At 37.1% G+C, this 18,890-nt stretch overlaps 2 protein-coding genes across 2 annotated transcripts; both read left to right on the forward strand.

Moving 5' to 3' along the window:
- The first annotated feature begins 210 nt into the window (after window positions 1-210).
- Window positions 211-7,991, forward strand: LOC113764982 (long chain acyl-CoA synthetase 6, peroxisomal-like). The gene is made up of 23 exons (XM_027309032.1): window positions 211-325; window positions 1,493-1,553; window positions 1,627-1,704; window positions 1,812-1,883; window positions 1,952-2,014; window positions 2,133-2,257; window positions 2,351-2,427; window positions 2,783-2,827; window positions 3,018-3,104; window positions 3,757-3,846; window positions 3,967-4,046; window positions 4,157-4,250; window positions 4,677-4,765; window positions 4,859-4,947; window positions 5,396-5,525; window positions 5,625-5,743; window positions 5,832-5,955; window positions 6,073-6,159; window positions 6,615-6,718; window positions 6,801-6,886; window positions 7,366-7,452; window positions 7,527-7,613; window positions 7,724-7,991. Exons 1-23 carry the CDS (start codon window positions 211-213, stop codon window positions 7,823-7,825), a joined length of 2,091 nt encoding a protein of 696 aa, XP_027164833.1. The 3' UTR covers window positions 7,826-7,991.
- A 1,224-nt stretch (window positions 7,992-9,215) lies between these two features.
- LOC113765404 (chloride channel protein CLC-d) lies at window positions 9,216-18,890 on the forward strand. The gene is given in 24 exon segments (XM_027309568.1): window positions 9,216-9,724; window positions 9,819-9,891; window positions 10,610-10,831; window positions 10,934-10,980; window positions 11,069-11,167; window positions 11,669-11,743; window positions 12,602-12,690; window positions 13,186-13,326; window positions 13,409-13,479; window positions 13,559-13,638; window positions 13,736-13,885; window positions 14,446-14,505; window positions 14,621-14,695; window positions 15,249-15,400; window positions 15,796-15,931; window positions 16,012-16,143; window positions 16,680-16,692; window positions 16,695-16,756; window positions 16,836-16,891; window positions 17,028-17,114; window positions 17,204-17,360; window positions 17,458-17,559; window positions 17,649-17,695; window positions 18,496-18,890. Coding segments are annotated over 24 exon segments (2,388 nt in total). The 5' UTR covers window positions 9,216-9,541; the 3' UTR covers window positions 18,575-18,890.

The following is an 18,890-nucleotide window of genomic DNA, read 5'->3' on the forward strand; positions in this document are numbered from 1 at the left end:
ATCCCTCAGATACCGTCTTCATCTGAATTTACGTGCCTTAATTGTGTCGCCTTGTATGGCTACCTAAGTACGTTCATATGACATGTGCACATTGATTGTGTACTCTATAAAAACTGAAAGTGGAAGAAGAATTTTGTTGGAGTCAATATTGGTGAATTACCTGTTACAAGTTTTGAAAGCCAAGCGGAGAGGTTTTACAATTTGCACTAAATGGAAGCAGCGGCTGAACGTCGCATTAAAGCTCTGCAAAGCCATCTGAATCCGTCCAACTGCGATGAACCTTCAGTACTCCATCCAAATCCCACCTCCGGCGAGTTTGTTTCTGGTACTTCCGTTACCTTCCTCCCTCTACAGATGTAGCACAAAGTTTTGAGTTTTATATGGACACGTAACCATAAATTGCCAGGGAAAGTGATTACATTTCAATATGGATTTTGTTTTACAGAGGGACCCGCCTTTTTTTTTTTTTTTTGGGTGCATTTGTTTGGTATTTGATGGTTTAGGCTTGAAAAAGAGGATTTTGGGTGTGGTTCAGTACACCACTGTGCCTTTTAGATTAAAGAGTTGATGTTTGCCTATATGGTTAGCTACCAGTCTGTAGTGTTTAGTGGCAGAGCTAGGAGCCCATGATCGTCGGGGGAACAATGAGTTCGGTTAACGAACATATAGCCTTTAAGTTCTAATCATTGGTTTACAAAAGAAAATTTGCAGAACGGAATCATATGAATGTTAGTCTGTTCCGTTTTAGCATTTTGGAATCCTTGTTTATCAAAGTGGTACCTTTCATTATCCCGAAAAAGTGTAACTTTTACTTTTTCAAATAGGATAGTACAAAAGATTGAGTAGTTTTAGGGCCTATGTGAGTGAGAGATCTCACTAAAGGGAGTTCTTATGAAGTTTATGGGGTGCAAATGGTAGATAAATCACTTTTTGAGGGTTGGAAGACAGGGGGGAGGGGTATAAAGCATACCGTATTATTGTGATATCTGGTATTTTACTGGACAAAAGATGGTTGCATTGCTTGAGAAGAGGGGGGGGGGGGGATGGCTATAAATCATCCCGTATTGTTGTGATATCTGGTATTTGTTGGACAAAAGATGGTTGCGTAGGTGGCTTTCCCCTGATCACAGAGTTGAGGGACAGAGAATTGCATTACCATCCTGTGATCACATAGGAGTCTTGCCATCGTCAAGAAGTCTAAATTTTCGAGTGGACACATGTTGAAAAATGACATTTTTTTGAACATGTGATTGATAATCATTTCATAGCACAATGTGTAAGTTGATGCTAAACATGTGAGACGCTTTTTTATTTACTTCCCTATTGTCCTGTCTTCGAGCATGGCGTCGAAACAGTTTATCAGTACTGTTTGTTATACATCAGTTGAACACTTTTAGATGTTCCAGTCTCAATTTCTGCTCCACTGTCTGATATTTGTTCTTATTCTCTGGTCTTTCTTTGAATTAATAATCTGATGGTGTAAATCTAACAGAGCAGGGGTATAGTGTTGTGGTTCCAGAGAAACTGCAGACAGGGAAGTGGAACGTGTACAGGTTGGTGATGTCTAATCATTGTTAATTCAACTAGCTGTGATTTGGTATCTAAACTTTGTTGTTTTAATTGCAGATCAGCTCGTTCTCCACTTAAGCTCATCAGCAGATTTGCTGATAAACCAGAAATTGCTACTTTGCATGATAATTTAGTGTGAGCAAGACCAATTTTATTCATTTCATTGGATCTCTCCCTTATCAACTGATGTTGTCAGCCATGAAATTAGTGAAGTTGCTATCTTCTAATATTTCTGGGTGCAGGCAGTCAGCCAAGTCTTTTTCAGATCACAAGTATCTTGGGACACGAGTTCGGGATGATGGAACGGTTGGAGAGTATGTCATTCAAACTGACATGGATGCATGTCTTCAATCTTCTTTATCGCTTAAATATACTTTCACAGGTATAGGTGGATTACATATGGGGAGGCAAGTACTGCAAGGTCAGCAATTGGTTCAGGCCTAGTGTCACGTGGATTACAAAAGGCAAGTCATGGAAAGGTTTTCTCCATTCGAATGGATTACTTAGGGAGAAAAATCCTCCGGATTAGTTCAAGGCTTTCTCTGCCTTTCTGACTTCTTAAGTTGCTTCAATACGTGCCAGGGTTCCTGTGTAGGGCTGTATTTTATCAACAGGCCAGAGTGGCAAATTGTTGATCATGCCTGCTCTGCTTATTCTTTCATTTCGGTTCCTTTATATGATACCCTAGGTTTGTGATTAACTGTGCTTGAGTTCCACTGGAATCTTCATCTATTTGGACCTGAACCTCATAATGCATGGTCATTTGGTGTTTGCCCTGCAGGTCCAGATGCAGTCAAATATATCGTAAATCATGCATCTATACAAACCATATTTTGTATGCCACAAACACTTGATACTGTAAGTTTGTTACTTGATGGCTTTAGATGTTAATTGACAGGAAGGCATGGCATGTAGATTCAAGAAGTTTATCTGTCAATGGACATTCATTCACATATCCCTCTTTATATTAGATTTGGCTTGGTATTAGGTTTTTGGATACCTTGTTTTTGTAACTTAACTATGGAAATTTTATGATTATTTTTGTGTGGTTCATGAAGAAGTCTATGGTTAATACATTCCTACTAAGGGGGGTCATTTACATACTTTGAGTTCCAAAGTTTTCATCTTGTCCAATTCACCGTGCAAGGAAGGGTAGATCTTTTGTTTGGTTACAATTTTGATTTTAATTTCTTCTTAGCATTGTTGGATGCAGTTACTCAGGTTCTTATCAGAGATTCCGTCAGTTCGACTAATTGTGGTAAGGGCATTTATTCCATCCCCCTCTGCAACAAAATTACACCACTTGTTCATGACAAACTTGACTACTTAATAGGTGGTGTGAATAAACAAAAAATTAATCATATCCCAACGACTTGACTTGTTTATGACATTGATGCTAAGTCACCATGTTTACCTCTTTTTCTATTACTGGTTTCTCCTGGATGCAGGTGGTCGGTGGTGTTGATAATCGAATACCAACATTACCATCAACAACTGCAGTAGAGGTCGTGTCATATTCAAAGTTACTTAGCCAGGTGAGTTGAGCTTCTTTCTGAGAATAGTTAATATTTAATAAGCTCACGGTTGTTACACTTTACAAGAGCCAGTTATTCAAGTAGGCTACATATAGTTGACACAATCTTCCATATGTCATTTCTTTGTTTAAATGATTTTGTCTATCTTACTCTGGCATGGAACTGCAGTCCTCCCCCAGTGTTCTTTTACTGTTTCATCAACCCTCATCCCTCCTACTTTAGATAGTGCTGATTTATCATATCCGAGTGATGCCTTTAGTATCATAGCAGAAGCTTGAAACCCCTTGTTGATTTGAAAGTAGATTAAAATGTAACATGAACTTAGCAGCAGATCAAATTAGTGACTTCAAACAATGCTGGCCTTGCAAGGTCTTGTCTCCCTCTTTAACATTCTCTACTCCGTTGTGATAATTTTAGGTTATGTGAGAATGAATATGTCTGCTACTTATGGTTGAAAGTTATATCCAAGCTGCTCGTCCAATATGTTCACCCTTTCAAGTCTCTGGTCATGGATTTGATACATTACCTCCAGGAAAAAGACTATAAACTCCCATAAGCTGTGGAATTCACATATCAAATGTTACATGCAATCTAGTGTGCTTCTATTCCTCCATATGTTTTGTCTCATATCAGATCATTTATATTTGCTTAGGGCCTTGCCAGTCTTCATCCTTTTTGTCCGCCTAACCCTGATGACATCGCTACAATCATGTATACAAGTGGTACGACAGGTACACCAAAGGTATATGGCTTTTCTGGATGTCCCTTCAGGCGCCTCTCTCTTTCTCTCTGGTATGTAAAAGTAACTTTGTATTGGTTCTCTTCACAAACATCTTCCTTTTCATTCTGTTATTATATTTAGGGTGTTGTATTGACCCATGCAAACTTGATTGCGAATGCTGCTGGTGCAACCTATGGTGCTGTCTTATATCCTTCAGATGTGTAAGTATATATAATTTAGCTAAATAGATACACAAAATTTTGCTGCTTGGTAACAACTCTTTGCACAATGCAGTGAGGTTAACTGAAAATTTGTTCTGCATCCTTGACAGTTACATATCATATCTTCCTCTGGCACACATATACGAACGGGCTAACCAAATTCTAGTAGTATATTATGGGGGAGCGTCGGGCTTCTATCAAGGAGTATGAGACTCGAACTTGTGTTTCTTCCTTACTGTATTCTGCATTTAAAAGTATGATTTTGCATATAATTATGTTCCTAGTTAACGTGACAAGAAAATAAGCATAGTCTAAAAGTTTCAAGCGAACACTTTGGAACTTATCAAAGGAAAATGACTTTGTAACAACGAAGATCTCGGCAAGATTTTTAATAAATGATCTTGATTGTGTTGACCTAGAGAATTGCTTTCTTTTTTCCTTCTTTTTAGTTTTTTCTTCTGGTGGCACACATACCTGATATTGTTTATGATTCACTGCGAATATCAAATTAGTGGAAATCTTTTGCTGTTCGATGCTGCATTTTCTGAGCTGCTGAAACCTAGATATATTTAAAGCTTCGTCGGTCAAAAATTTTTGTATGAGCATAATATGTTGCTAATGTCTTTGCAGGACCATTTAAAGTTGCTGGAGGATATGGCTGTCCTTAAACCCACTATTTTTTGCAGTGTTCCTCGGCTATACAATAAAATATATGCAGGGTAGAATGAAACTGTTTGCTGCTTTCATTCTCTTTTTTGATGGCAATTCTTGTGGTTATTCAGCAGCCCACTTAATCTCTTTTGTTGCTGCAGCATCATGAATGCGGTAAAGTCGTCTGGTGTCTTGAGGCAGAGGCTATTTTATGCTGCATACAATGCTAAAAAGCAAGCAATATTCAGCGGTGAGTAATCAATTCACTAGTCTTGCACGTTTGCGAGTGTATGAAAGAACTTGTTTGCTGAGCTAGTTATGTGATACTTACTAGGGTCTATAAGGTCTTAGAAATATGTAAGTTGTCAGTGTTTAAGATTAAAGAAAAAAATTGACTTGATGAGTAAATTGTTGATGGGTGTCAAAAGAAACTGATATTTTTAATCATGAAGAGGTATTTTGAAAACCTGATGACTGAACAGTTTCTGTATCGTCAAACCATCTTTTCCTATCCTCGTCAGCTGGTGCTATCCTTGAGAATCTTGTGTAATCACAAAAGCCCTTTCAGATTCAAGACAATAGTTTGAATGAGGTTTACGCTAAAGCGAACCTCTTACAGGATGTTATTGCATTCGGGTTTATTTATCCAAGTTGTTCTTTCTGATATCCAGAATGAGTTTTTCCTGATAACATTTCAGGGAAAAAGTCACCCCCAATGTGGGACAGGTTAGTATTCAACAGAATAAAGGCAATGCTGGGAGGTAGGGTTCGTTCCATGGTTTCAGGGGCCTCACCCTTGTCTCCAGATGTCATGGACTTTTTGCGGGTGTAAGTTGACTGCTGGCATGGGGAGTTCTGTATCAATAAGTTGTTCCATCGAAATATGTGTGATCTGTTTTAGCATGCTAACAAGTCAATTTTCTGTAGGTGCTTCGGTTGTCAGGTAGTAGAAGGATACGGAATGACTGAGACTTCTTGTGTTTTAACCATTATGGATGAGCAGGATATCCTGTCTGGGCATGTTGGCGCCCCTAATGCTGCATGTGGTGAGAAAACATGCACCTTGTAAGTATACTTTCTTTTCAGTATCTTCTTTACTTCAGGCTGTCATTATGCTCTATTTCTCTGTTTCAGAAATAAAGCTTGTAGATGTTCCAGAAATGAACTATACAACTGAGGATCAGCCATATCCACGTGGTGAAATCTGCGTAAGGGGCCCGATTGTGTTCCGAGGCTATTATAAAGATGAAGCGCAGACGTAGATACCTTTCTTTGCTTTCTTGTTCATTTGTATTTTCCTCCATGCGTCTGATTGTCTGCTTATTCGTGAGATTTCTGAAGTAAATAATACTTCTGATATGCTTGACTTGATCAGAAGAGAAACCATCGACGAAGATGGTTGGCTTCACACAGGAGATATTGGATTATGGCTACCTGGGGGTCGGTTGAGGATAATTGATAGGTGAGGCAAATGAGGTCTTAATTGGGAATCCTTATTATTGCTGGAAATGCCTCGAGCGCTATACACTTTTTAGTCGAAGAATCTAAGACGTTGATTTGTTTTGTGTGCATCTAAGGTGCCATGGATAATTGACAAACTGAACTTGATTCATATCTTCATGAAGCTCCTTATGTTATCTGAGCTAAGAATGGGCTTTGATCTTGATGCCTCGTTGCTTCTTATATCTGTATATGCAGTTTTGACTCGTCAATTTGATCAGTTTTTATAGCATGTAAGAAGTAGTTAGTATGAGTTTTTTATGTGACCGACTCATTTCTTTTGATTAACCCCCTCTGAATTGATGAAAAACTGTATATCTCCAAACCGAGTTAAATGATAGAAGGTCTGGTTTGGGAAGTCTGATTTAGCTTCTGGGAGGTTTTGACGACGCTTCACCTTAAGTTCTTCCTTGACAGGAAGAAGAACATATTCAAGTTGGCACAAGGAGAATACATAGCTCCTGAGAAAATTGAGAATGTGTATGCAACAAGCAAGTTTGTTGCGCAGATTTTCGTGTATGGTAAGAACACTAGTCTTTCTCTCTCTCTCTCTCTCCCGCTTCCTGTTTGAGAGGAAATAGTGGACTCGTTTGCTGCTCGTAGGTGACAGCCTGAACTCGGCTTTGGTTGCAATAGTCTCAGTAGAGCAGGAAATGTTGAAAGCATGGGCGGCAGCTCAAGGCATCAAGGTACCGTCTGACATGCAAATTCTGCAAGAAAAGGAATGTCCATTTAGCTGTATTTTGAAAGGAAGCACGGTATCTTCTCTATAATCAAAGATAACAGGTGTATTTACTAAAGAATCATGCTCCAGTTAACTTACATTCTAAGGTCTTGTTCATGACAGCAGTACTACAGAAACTCTGCAAAATGAGAATGAGAGTTGAGAGAAGATTCATTTATTTCTCTGCTTGATTTTTATTTTCTATTATGCTTTGCAAGGATATGTATATATATTTTTTAACTGCTACTGACTATGGTTTAGAAGACTAAGCATTTTTAAGGGTGCTATACATGCAATGCGTAAACAAACAAGCAATTAAAACACACTTGCAAAGAGAAAAATACACAGTAAAACACTCTCAGCTTTGCTTGAATATATGAGAAGAAGAAGTACAATGTAAAATGAGTGTCTCTTATATGATTCTCTTGAAATCTCTGGATGTAGTGTGACGACCTACAACAGCTTTGTACTGATCAAAGAGCGAGGTCTGCAGTCCTGGCTGATATGGATGCTGTGGGAAGGGCAGCTCAGGTATTGTGCATGACAAGTTTTTAGTACTTTGTTTTTTCTGGCTTTAAATACTCTTACCTTATCCTTATTTGCAGCTGAGAGGTTTTGAGTTTGCAAAAGCTGTGACTTTGGTACTTGAACCATTCACTCTAGAGAATGGTCTGCTCACGCCCACATTCAAGGTAAATTAATACTAACAGATTTCTGAACATGAATGAACTGCATGAATGCTGCTGATACAGCCAGCCAGAAAGTATGTAACTCAAAATCCTTTTCTGCTCTTCTTTTTCAGATCAAGAGACCACAGGCAAAAGCATACTTTGCGAAAGCAATAGCTGACATGTATGCTGAACTTTCAGCTTCTGATTCCTCTTCCCAGAAGATGAAATTGTGAGAGGTAGAGAACTGAGAGAACTCAAATCAAGTCAAAAAGCTATTTTTTTGGGGGCCCTGACATGGGCTCCAACTTGAAATATGTATATAGACACATGCATCTATGCTTGTCATCAATTGGATAAATTTTTCACCAGAATATTGTTGCTTTTCAGTTAATAAATATAGAGTAGTCTTAGTGCTTGAATTCTGCATCTTGCTATTCCACACCCTAATTGCTTAGAACAATTCATATGCATCACGTTGCCTGCATCCTACGTTTCAAAGAAAGAAAGACTGGAAAATGCATATTCTTTTGAGACAAACAAAACAATCTTTTATGTACTGCGAGATGAACTCCAATCTTTTGGTCACGTCTTCTGTCATGAATGGATCAGAGAGAGTAAATATACAGAATTGTCAAAAAAAAAAAAAGAGTTTTGAACTGTTTGATACCTCAATATAATAGACCATTGGTAATAACTGGTTAGATTACATGTGCAAGTTTGGCCTGAAGATGGAGACTGAAGAAGCCACAATCTTCTAGTGCGGTTAATGTTCTAGGATAAAGCTTTTGAATTCTGACGATGAATGCCAATCTTCCATCACTTTCACACTGCTACGCCTCCAAGAGCCCACCAACAAACCTTTCTTTATTCATTTGGTCTCATTTTCACCAGGTGCGATGCCTGTATTTTCAACCATCGTTAGTGCTTCAATTTGGAGTCTTGACAAGATATTCCTCCAATGACCAAAATTTATTATTCTTGATGCACTGCGCCTAGGTTAGAGGAGGAAAAGAAAAGGAATCCTTGCGTCAGTTTTCCATTTTATTTTACTAATTGGTTTGCTTTGCAGAAATCCCCTGTTTTTGTTTTGGTCCTAAAAATCATATTCCACTGATCAAATGTTTCAACAGCTTAGCTCAGTTGTTGAGTTGAAGAGACATAAATTTGCAATTTGATTAATACAAACGTTTAAAATTTGACTGCACCTTAAAAGTCAGTAGTCTCTAACAAAAAAGAGTAAGCACCTTAAAAGTCATCTTTTCTTATATGCACTGACAGTGCATATACTATCACAGTTGGATATACGACATATATGTAAAATTTGAGTTCCAAATTCAAATTTGAATTATGCATTATACATCTACTGATGAAAATGTATACAGTGTCAGTGTATAAAAAATTAATCTATTTTTTAATTATTTTTTTAACTCACATAATCGCTACAGTATATTTATTATAGTAATATATATCAAAAATACGGACAAAAGGACAAAATGATCAAGTAAGCTGATTTAACAAAAAGTAAAAATAAAAATTTCTCTTTAACAAAAATAAAAATTGACTAAAAAAGTCGAATTGAGGTTTACTTGTGTTTGACAGCCTAGGGGCTAGGGGGAACAATGAACGAACGTTGACAAAAATCTGTACGAGAAAACGAAGAAGCACGCACTCAGACACCGTCTCCTACACACATTCGTCCAAGTCTTCTTCCCAAAGCAAACAAATTTTAGCTTTTCAACGCTTACAAAAGTTCTACATATTCTGTTCCTTAAACACACGATTATATTCGTAAAATTTTCAGCTTCTGTGTTAGATACGACCTTGATCTTACATCGGAAGATTATCCGGCGGAGCAGTTCGAGGCTCACCGGAGTAAAAAGACGTCTATTTTTTTTTTGTTAAAGAGTTTGTTTTAGTCGGACTCTAGGGTTTTGAATTTCGTCGGAGAGATGTTATCAAATCATTTACAGAACGGGATGGAGACGGCGAAGCTGCTGTGGTCGCGGCTGCCGACTTCCGATGCGGAAGGCGAGGACGGCGTCCGAATCGGACACTATAAGAAGACCGACGGCGGCACGGTGGAGAGTCTTGACTATGAAGTTATTGAAAACTATGCTTATAGAGAAGAGCAGGTTTGAACATCATTTTTCATATAAAGTAGCTTAATTTGTTCTTTTGTTGAATCCTTGGTGTTGATTTGGGTGAATATTTGGTTTGGATGAACAGGCGCTAAGGGGGAAGCTTTATATGTATTATTCAGTATGTGTAAAGTGGTTTTTTGCCTTGTTAATTGGGATCGGTAAGTGTTTATATGCTCTCATTTCGAGTTTTCATTTTTGGTCCAATTTTTCTTTTTCTTGTAAAAAATTGGCACTATAGGGTTTTTCCCTATAATTGAGTTGATCTGAGCTAGTGTGTTTGGTTTAACTTTTGAGCCTGTAGAGTAGAGGCAAAAAGCAGGCTGGCTGGTACTCAAGGAAAATGCTATACATTCATTACATAAATGACTTATTTTCCATGATGTCGTTGCTGTTAATAATCTCCTCGTTAATGAAGTGGGGACCAATGAAAATTATAAAACTCAATCTGCATTTACCATATAACTTGCCCCAAAGGCGGGTAACGGAGAACTGGGGGACAAGAAATTTTTGAATGAGAACACCATAGTTGGTAAAGCCTATATTTAGATCCACGAGGTGCATAATTGGTTTGACTATAATCTGTTTTGGATGATCTATTTAATATCAGTAATTATCAGCCAAAGACAGATGTGAACAGGTCGGCTAACAACTGCATTGGATCGCATTATGTAGGCTCACTTATCAGTACTATTTGTGCCATCAGGGAGGGGTATAAGTTTTTCCTGTTAATGCTATGCTGATTAGCCTGAAACAAATATACACTCATGTGGCTCACCCTTACAAGTACCTTCGAAGTGGACCTCTCCAAATTTTCATTTTTTGAAGGGCAGTCTAAATTTTCCCTCATGTAACCTGCTTTTTTTGTATTTGCTTCAGGAACGGGATTTGCTGCTGTTTTTATCAACATTTCTGTAGAAAATTTTGCGGGATGGAAGTATTCACTGACTTTTAACATAATTCAAAAGTCATATTTTGCTGGTTGTATCATATACATATTATTCAACTTGGCGCTGGTTTTGTCCTCTGTATATATTATCACACATTTTGCACCAGCCGCAGCAGGATCTGGAATTCCAGAAATTAAGGGCTACTTGAATGGTGAGTTTGCATGGAATGCCGGCTCATTCCTTTGCTAAATCATTGAACATATTTTGTTGACTGTATTTTTTGAGAGATTGGTAATGTTTACATGATTTGCAGGAATTGACACACATGGTATCCTTCTTTTCAGGACATTGGTTGGAAAAGTATGCTGCTATACTTACTTTTTCAATTTCTGTTTTTTGGCTTTCAAATTGATGAAAAGTTTGATATGTTATGCTCTTTCTGTTTCAGATATTTGGAAGTATAGGTTCAGTTGGAGGTGGTTTAGCCTTAGGAAAAGAAGGTCCACTTGTACATACTGGTGCTTGTATTGCTTCTTTGCTTGGACAAGTAAGTTATGTGATAGAGGCACAGATAGGACAGTAGCATATCTAAGATACAGAATTTGGTTTTGCCAATTTGACGAGCATGATGGCCTTGCTTTTACATGAATTTGTCCATTGCTTCTATCTTTGACTGCCATCACTTCATTACTCTAATATAGTTGTAGTCATTACCCTTCTGATGAAGTCATAGTCATCTTAGAAAGAAGAATGTAAAGTTTTGAATTTTCTAATTCATGAACATGCTCTTTTTGGTCTGTATCATATTTATAAATCCAGTCTACATTTCTTTTTAGGATTGCCTTTTGGAATTATTTGGATCTATATATGTTGCAGAAAACCTATGCCCTTTGTTCAGCATAGATGTTCTTCTTTGAAATGGTTGTTTGCATCTCGATGTAACTTTAATTTCTCATCACCTTTTGTTGTCTTCACTATTTTACTATCCTTTCTGCTTCTGTTGCTGTGATGGAAAACTTTTTCATTTTTCATTTGCACCTAAATTCAGGGTGGATCTACTAAGTATCATCTAAGTTCAAGGTGGCTACAAGTGTTCAACAGCGAGCGAGATCGTCGTGACCTTGTAAGTGAATTGGATTTCAAACTTTTAGAGCTTCTGGCCTCTTTTTACGCACCTTCATCCTTTATAAAACTTTTCTCATTCTCCAAGTTGCACGTGTATATTTGGGTTTGCGAAGAAAAATTTATCATGCATGCTGTGATTGCTTTAGGTTGATGACCTTGTGGACTGGCAACATTTTTGTTGGCTTGTACAAACATGAAGAAAGAAAGATGCTTTGATCTTTTCTTCATTAAAAGTTGCATAGCACAGAACTTGCTATGTTTATGTTAAATAACGAGGCTATAGAAGCGTAGGATGAGATTTGTGACCCAGAATATGTTGGGTCATGAGGAAAATTTTTTAATCTGGAGGATAATTCTTAGAAATGTCTTGATTTATTCTTTCATGCTAGCATCCTAAATGCACAGAAAAGCAGTGTTATCCCTCCTGGATGTGAGATCACATTGTGAAATGTATGGGATAATGCATCTAAGATATCATGGAATGATATAAGAGACAGTGGCGTATCTGATTTTGTAACCTGTCCTTAGATATGTATCCAGCTTTCAAATATGATCATTGGATTTCTAAATTTTTCTGGAAAATGATGGTCCTGACCTTTCCTGGCCCTTTATTCCAGCTGATAAGCCTTTTCTACGGGTATTTTCGTCATCTTCTACATTGTTACTTCCATTTAATGTAAGTATATAGTGATAATGTATATTTGTATTCTGTGATATCCGGCTTCTCGCATTTAGGGCTTTTTGAACTTTCTGATATTGATCCTGAATAGGAAACTGTTTCTTTCCTTATTTGGAAAAAGGGGTGGCATGCCTCTGATATGTGCTCATTTTTTTACTGGTTTAATGTTTTGAAAAGGTAACCTGTGGATGTGCAGCAGGAGTTGCTGCTGCTTTCAGGGCTCCAGTTGGTGGTGTATTATTTGCATTAGAAGAGGTTACGTCTTGGTATGTTTTACCTCCTGCTTACTGCTTTCTTAGGTGCTAGGTGCTAGCTTATATCTGCATGCTCATACCAAAGCTGTTTTTATTTTTTTGGATACTTTCGCTTTATGGGTTATGTCTAAATCTTGACTTCTAGTGTTCAATAACTTGTGGGAAGTTGTGACTTGATAATAAGGAATGAATTTATAAAAAACATCTGATTTAGGTTGAAAAGGTAAAGAGCTGGTGGAAAGGATTATTGATGTTTGATGTTTAACCAGCATCAATTTCCATTTACCCTCAAAGATGCTACATGCTTTAGTAACATGTCAATTCTTTACTAAATGGTCCTTAAAAGGTCATGCATTTTATTAGCCATAGTCAAGAATTTTTTCAGTCTAATTTGCATAACATGTTGACAGCTTACTGTAGCTGTTTAGGGATTAGATCTTTCCACGAGGAATTTCAGATAAATGCTATTCTCTTTCTAATTAGTTGCCATTTGTTATAATATTGAAGGTGGAGAAGTCAACTGATGTGGCGTGTCTTTTTTACTTCGGCCATTGTGGCTGTGGTTGTCCGTACTGCAATGGGGTGGTGCAAGAGTGGGAAATGTGGTCATTTTGGATCTGGTGGCTTCATTATCTGGGATGTCTCAGAGTAATGATCTGAAATTCTCCCTGATCTTTTAAATTATCTCCAATTGATTTTTTCGCTGGCATTCTAACTTTTATCGTCTTAGTGGTCAAGAAGACTATTCATTCATGGAGTTGCTGCCAATGGCAGTTATTGGAGTCATTGGTGGTCTTCTGGGTATGTAATTTGACCCTTAGATTGCACTCTTGTTAGAAATGTATTTCCAATTTGAAACTTTTGAGCTATTTTCTTCCAGGAGCATTATTTAATCAGCTTACTCTTTATATAACTAACTGGCGTCGAAATTATCTGCACAAGAAAGGCAACCATGTCAAAGTAAGTTTCTGAATTTAGGCTTGGACTGCAAACTGTTGAGCATGTTCATATATGTAAGTTGAAAATAAATGCGAGTTTGTTTACCCTACTCTGGCAGATTATAGAAGTGTGTCTCATCTCTGTGATCACCTCCATTATCTCGTTTGGATTGCCGCTTTTTAGAAAATGCACTCCTTGCCCTGAATCAGATTTGAATTCTGGTATCGAGTGTCCACGTGCACCTGGAATGTATGGGAATTATGTCAATGTAAGATCCTTTACAGTCCTAAAGTTGGTCATCATATTCCTGTGTTTTCGATGCTTTTGGTTTTCATTTACTTTTGTAAATGTAACTATTTGTTTGTAAATTGAACTATGTATATTGTATCCCTCTAATGTTGCTCTAAGCAAACTAGTTACTTGCATAAGAGCTAAATGCTGTATGGCAAGGCTTGTATTTAAGATTTATGCATGCTTTAACATTTAAGTTAAAGTTACTTTGTAGGTCTAAGGGTTTTGAAGATTAAAATTTTCTTGCAAGACTTAGTGTGCTCAAAAACCTGACTTTGAGCTTTGAGATGCAAATGTTGATTTGTTTTCTTGATGTTGCGTAAATATCTATCTGTGTTCTAGATTCTCTAAGATGATGGTTCAGTTCTTCATTCTTGGTAAATTTTATCATTACCAGGTTCTTGTATGCTTGTATTTCTTGTCATCCACATTCCACTTTATACATATTTGTCTTTGTTTTTTGTTCTGCTCTTGATTTGATGTAGATTCAAACATATGTAGTTTCTGATCATTGCATGGATATCTATGTATCTACAGTTCTATTGCAGTAGCAAGATGGAGTACAATGATCTAGCAACAATATTCTTTAATACCCAGGTTTAGTAACATATTTCCCTGACTTCGTTCACCCTCACTTTCCCCTCCCATCAGAAAAATGCAGTAACAATGCCATTCTCAGTTTTTATTTGCTTATAAGCTAATTGTCTTGCAGGATGATGCCATTCGAAATTTATTTAGTGCAAAGACAATTCATGAATTCAGCGCCCAGAGCCTCCTGACATTTTTGGTATTGTAACACTTTATTAGCCTAATATGTTTTGCTTTGTGCAAAATGGGCCGTTTTCACATAAACTGAGGCTTCCAAATATTTTGGCACCATATTAGTCAGTAAATGCATTGTTAATTTTGAACAGGTGTTGCTTATGTGACATATCTTTTGACTCGTTACAGATTCTTACAGTCACTAGAATAAGCATCTCAAAAGTGTTATAATAGAGTGAAATGTCCATACTACTATCAACTATAACTGATACTTGCTATGAAAGTTTCTCAACTAGCATGTGGAGTTAAATGATACCTCAGCATAAAGTGCATCATATCCATTACCCAGTTGGATTTCTTTTTCTGTTAATTTGATAGATCAATGATGGTCTCTGATATTTGTGCTACATAATTGAGTATTAGAGTTATATTTTGTTGTCGTGTTCAACGTCCCTCTTGAATAGGAAATTAACGCACTACTAAACCTTTTATTTTTCCCATGTGTAACAGTTTCCATCCTTATTGATTTTGGAAATTAATATATACAGGAGATAAATCTTAGTGTGTGATGCTTACAGGTAATGTTTTATGCTCTAGCTGTGGTAACATTCGGCACTGCTGTTCCAGCCGGACAATTTGTCCCTGGTATAATGATTGGGTCCACCTATGGACGTTTAGTTGGCATGTTTGTTGTTAGCTTTTACAAGAGGCTGAATATTGAAGAGGGAACGTAAGTCTTTTATTGCTTATTCATCAAGCTTTTATTAGACAGTTTTTCCGTTGTAGAACTTTTTCCTTGACATTTTGCATTTGAATGGATGCTATATTCTGTTGTTGTTTTGAAGTCATAATGGATTAAAGACAAAAAATATTGCAAACTTGAATGGAGTGCTGAATCTCTGTACCATTAGCATCTCTAAAGATTCCACAACTTCTGCATACCTTTTTTATGAAACTCACATTCTGGCGGAATGCTAGTTGTTGACAACATTGTTCCTTTTATCTTGTTAAATGGTTGATTGAAATATTGAGCTCATGTTCTGTCCGGTCCTGCTTCACCTTCTTTGTTAACTGTTTTTAATGGTTGCCTAAATTGTTGGCTATATATGCTATTGGATTTTGTAGATATGCTCTGCTTGGTGCTGCTTCTTTTCTTGGGGGATCGATGAGGATGACAGTATCCCTCTGTGTCATAATGGTTGAAATTACCAACAACTTGAAGTTGCTACCTCTTATAATGCTTGTTCTTCTTATATCAAAGGTAAGAAATATCCAATAATTTGCACTTCAGGTGTTGTTGCTGTTGTTCTAATCTATATTTGACTGATGTACTGTGTGCAGGCAGTTGGTGATGCTTTCAATGAAGGCTTTTATGAAGAACAGGCCCGAATAAGGGGCATTCCATTACTGGAATCAAGACCCAAGTACCAGATGCGGAGTATGACTGCAAAGGATGCCTGTGGTAATCAAAAGGTTAATGCCATGTCAACATCCTTGAGTCTTTGTGCTTCACTGTTGGACAACTTCAATTGGGCACCACAATGATGTGTGAATCGTCTGGTTTGACAAATTTTTTAGTTGTCGAAGGACCAAAATTTGGGTGTTTATACTTCAATATTTCAGTAAAGCCTAACTGTTGCTTAGTTGTGAATAATCCATATTAAGTAGCTTAGATAGTCCCTCGAACTGCTCAATGTACTGAAATAATCAGAGAACTTGTGATAAACTGAAATACATGTCTAGCATGTGAGTGTTTATCATGTTTTGTGGTGCTCTAGGTTAACAGAAGAGGTGTTTAAACTTAATTGTGCATTGTCCGATCATGTTCTATTGCTCAAAGTCCCAATAAACTGGTTCTTTCCAGGTTATTTGTAATGCTTTTTCTTTGCATGTCACAGCTTCCCATGTAGGTTAATCTGTAATGCTTTGTTTGTGTGTCACAGCTTCCCAGGTAATTGAAAGTGTGCTTTTCAAACACAGCTAATTGTGTTTCCTCTTTGTATCTGTAGGTTGTTTACTTTCCCGTGTTGTGAAGGTCTCTGACATAGTGTCCATTTTAAGGAGTAATATGCACAATGGATTTCCTGTAAGTTAAAGGATTTACTAACTTTTCTAGCTTTTGTACTTGTATTGGATATTCAACTTATATTATCATTTTCATCCAGGTTATTGATCACACCAGAAATGGAGAAACGCTTGTTATTGGGCTGATGTTACGAAGGTTGGAAATACTTTATTTATTTGCTTTTGAGACTGCTGCCATTTTTTCACTATCAACTAGACATTATTTAGTGCTTTTTGAAACTAACTGTTATGCAATCAAATAATTGTTCCAAGTTTCGTTGTAATGAGTGCAGTCACTTATTGGTACTTCTCCAGTCAAAGGTTGATTTTCAACACAGTCCTTTGCCCTGTGATCTAAGAGGTGGTTCTTTGCCAATCAGGTAAAGTAATTGCTTAAGTCATGCCATTCTTTATTCATTTACTTGTCTTTTTCATTGGCTAAAAATGCTCTTTATGCAACAACTTGCAGGCATAACCTCAGTGAGTTTGTTAAACCTGTTTCAAGTAAAGGAATATCACTAGAGGATATTCACCCAAGTCGAGATGATTTGGAAATGTATATTGATCTTGCCCCCTTTGTAAACCCATCCCCATACATTGTCCCTGAAGACATGTCATTATCAAAGGTGACAAGAATACCCCTCCTTATCACTTGGTCTACTGGTGCTCTGTAACTAAAAATAAGCAGTGTTGCTCATCAACTTCCTGGTATTGATGGTACAGGTTTACAATCTTTTCCGTCAACTTGGACTAAGACATATATTTGTTGTTCCCCGTGCTTCTCGTGTTATTGGTATGATTACAAGAAAGGATTTATTAATTGAGGTACTTCAGATGCAGAAATCTCTTTCATATTTAAAATATGCTATTTGATTAAGTGATGACTGGGGCTAAGTAGTTGATTTCGGTTACAGGAACATGAGCATTCTGGTGCAGTAGAACTCCAATCCACTAGTGTAAGGTCTCTATCCTGCTTTGACCATGCCTGTGTTTCTATTATATCATCCTCTCGAAACCATTTTGAAGTTCGTTAAATTAGTTTAATTTGGTCCACATTGCCTCCTAATTTGGGGTTGTACTGGATAGACACACATGATTGGTGATTTTTCTTTCCTACCTGACGTGTAATACCAGTTTTGGTTTTTATATGTAACAGCAGTGTTTTCTTGCTGTTCTGCCAATGGCCCAAAGAAAGTTACCGATTTGTGGTATCTGCTATCTGCTTCAAAGCTAAGGAAATGAACATCATATTGAGCATTATGTTAACTAGTTGTGCAAGACCGCTTCTATGGTGTATTTTCTGATATAGTCTTACTTTTCATGGGCTTCTTGAAGCTATAGGCTATGCCAGTTTAATAGTGAGCAAGGTTCAGCATTCTCACCTATAATGTTAAGCAAACCGTAAATAGAGCAATAAATTCGTTGGAGTATCCAGTTCATCATGCAATATGGAGCACTTGTAAATTTTATATAGGATATATCTCATAGTCAAGTATGATTGTTAGAGGGTAAATGGTAGAGTTTGGCTTTTTTTTTTTTTTTATTTTAATTTTCGTTCTTTTCTAGGATAAGATTTGAGATGGTATTGCTAGAAACAGAAACCTAAGTTTCATTCTGCTTTCCATATTGTCTTTTGAAGAAATTTGTTATCTGCAGTTTAATGAATAACTCTTGTTGATGGAGTTAATAATTTTTTGATAGTGTTGCATGATGACTGACTTGCAAGCAGCTTAACTGTCATTTTGAATTTTATCTTGGCAGAGGTCAGAAACATGACAAAAGAATAAGGAAGAGAAATACAGATGGTGAACAGCCTCTACTTGATGGACTTCTAGTTTAACTTTGTTAGCTGATGGTAGTACTGCTATTTGTATGCACTAACTTACCATCTGCATCTTTCTATTTTTTGTTACTACGAATCTAATTCTTTATTCTCTCATGTACCCGCCCAGGTTATAGCAACTGTATATAGTAGTGTATTTGTTACCCCCTAATGCTTGGGGTGGTTAAAAAGGAAATTAATAGAGAGTACTTATTTAATGTTGATGAGGGATGATGAACCAGAGTCGTATTCTTGTGTCCTCTCGGATTTACAGGAAGAGTCCATAGTGTGTGTTCAGTTCATTGTTGCATAATGAGAAGGGCAATAGATGAAA

The sequence above is a fragment of the Coffea eugenioides genome, chromosome 3 (genome assembly GCF_003713205.1).
Source record: "Coffea eugenioides isolate CCC68of chromosome 3, Ceug_1.0, whole genome shotgun sequence".
Taxonomy (NCBI): Eukaryota; Viridiplantae; Streptophyta; class Magnoliopsida; order Gentianales; family Rubiaceae; genus Coffea; species Coffea eugenioides.

Excerpts from the sequence above, each read along its gene's own strand:
- LOC113764982 (XM_027309032.1), top strand. The coding sequence starts at position 211 with ATGGAAGCAGCGGCTGAACGTCGCATTAAAGCTCTGCAAAGCCATCTG. Across the intron at positions 2,428-2,782 it reads TGCCACAAACACTTGATACT|TTACTCAGGTTCTTATCAGA; the intron begins GTAAGTTTGTTA and ends TGTTGGATGCAG. Across the intron at positions 6,719-6,800 it reads TGCGCAGATTTTCGTGTATG|GTGACAGCCTGAACTCGGCT; the intron begins GTAAGAACACTA and ends TGCTGCTCGTAG.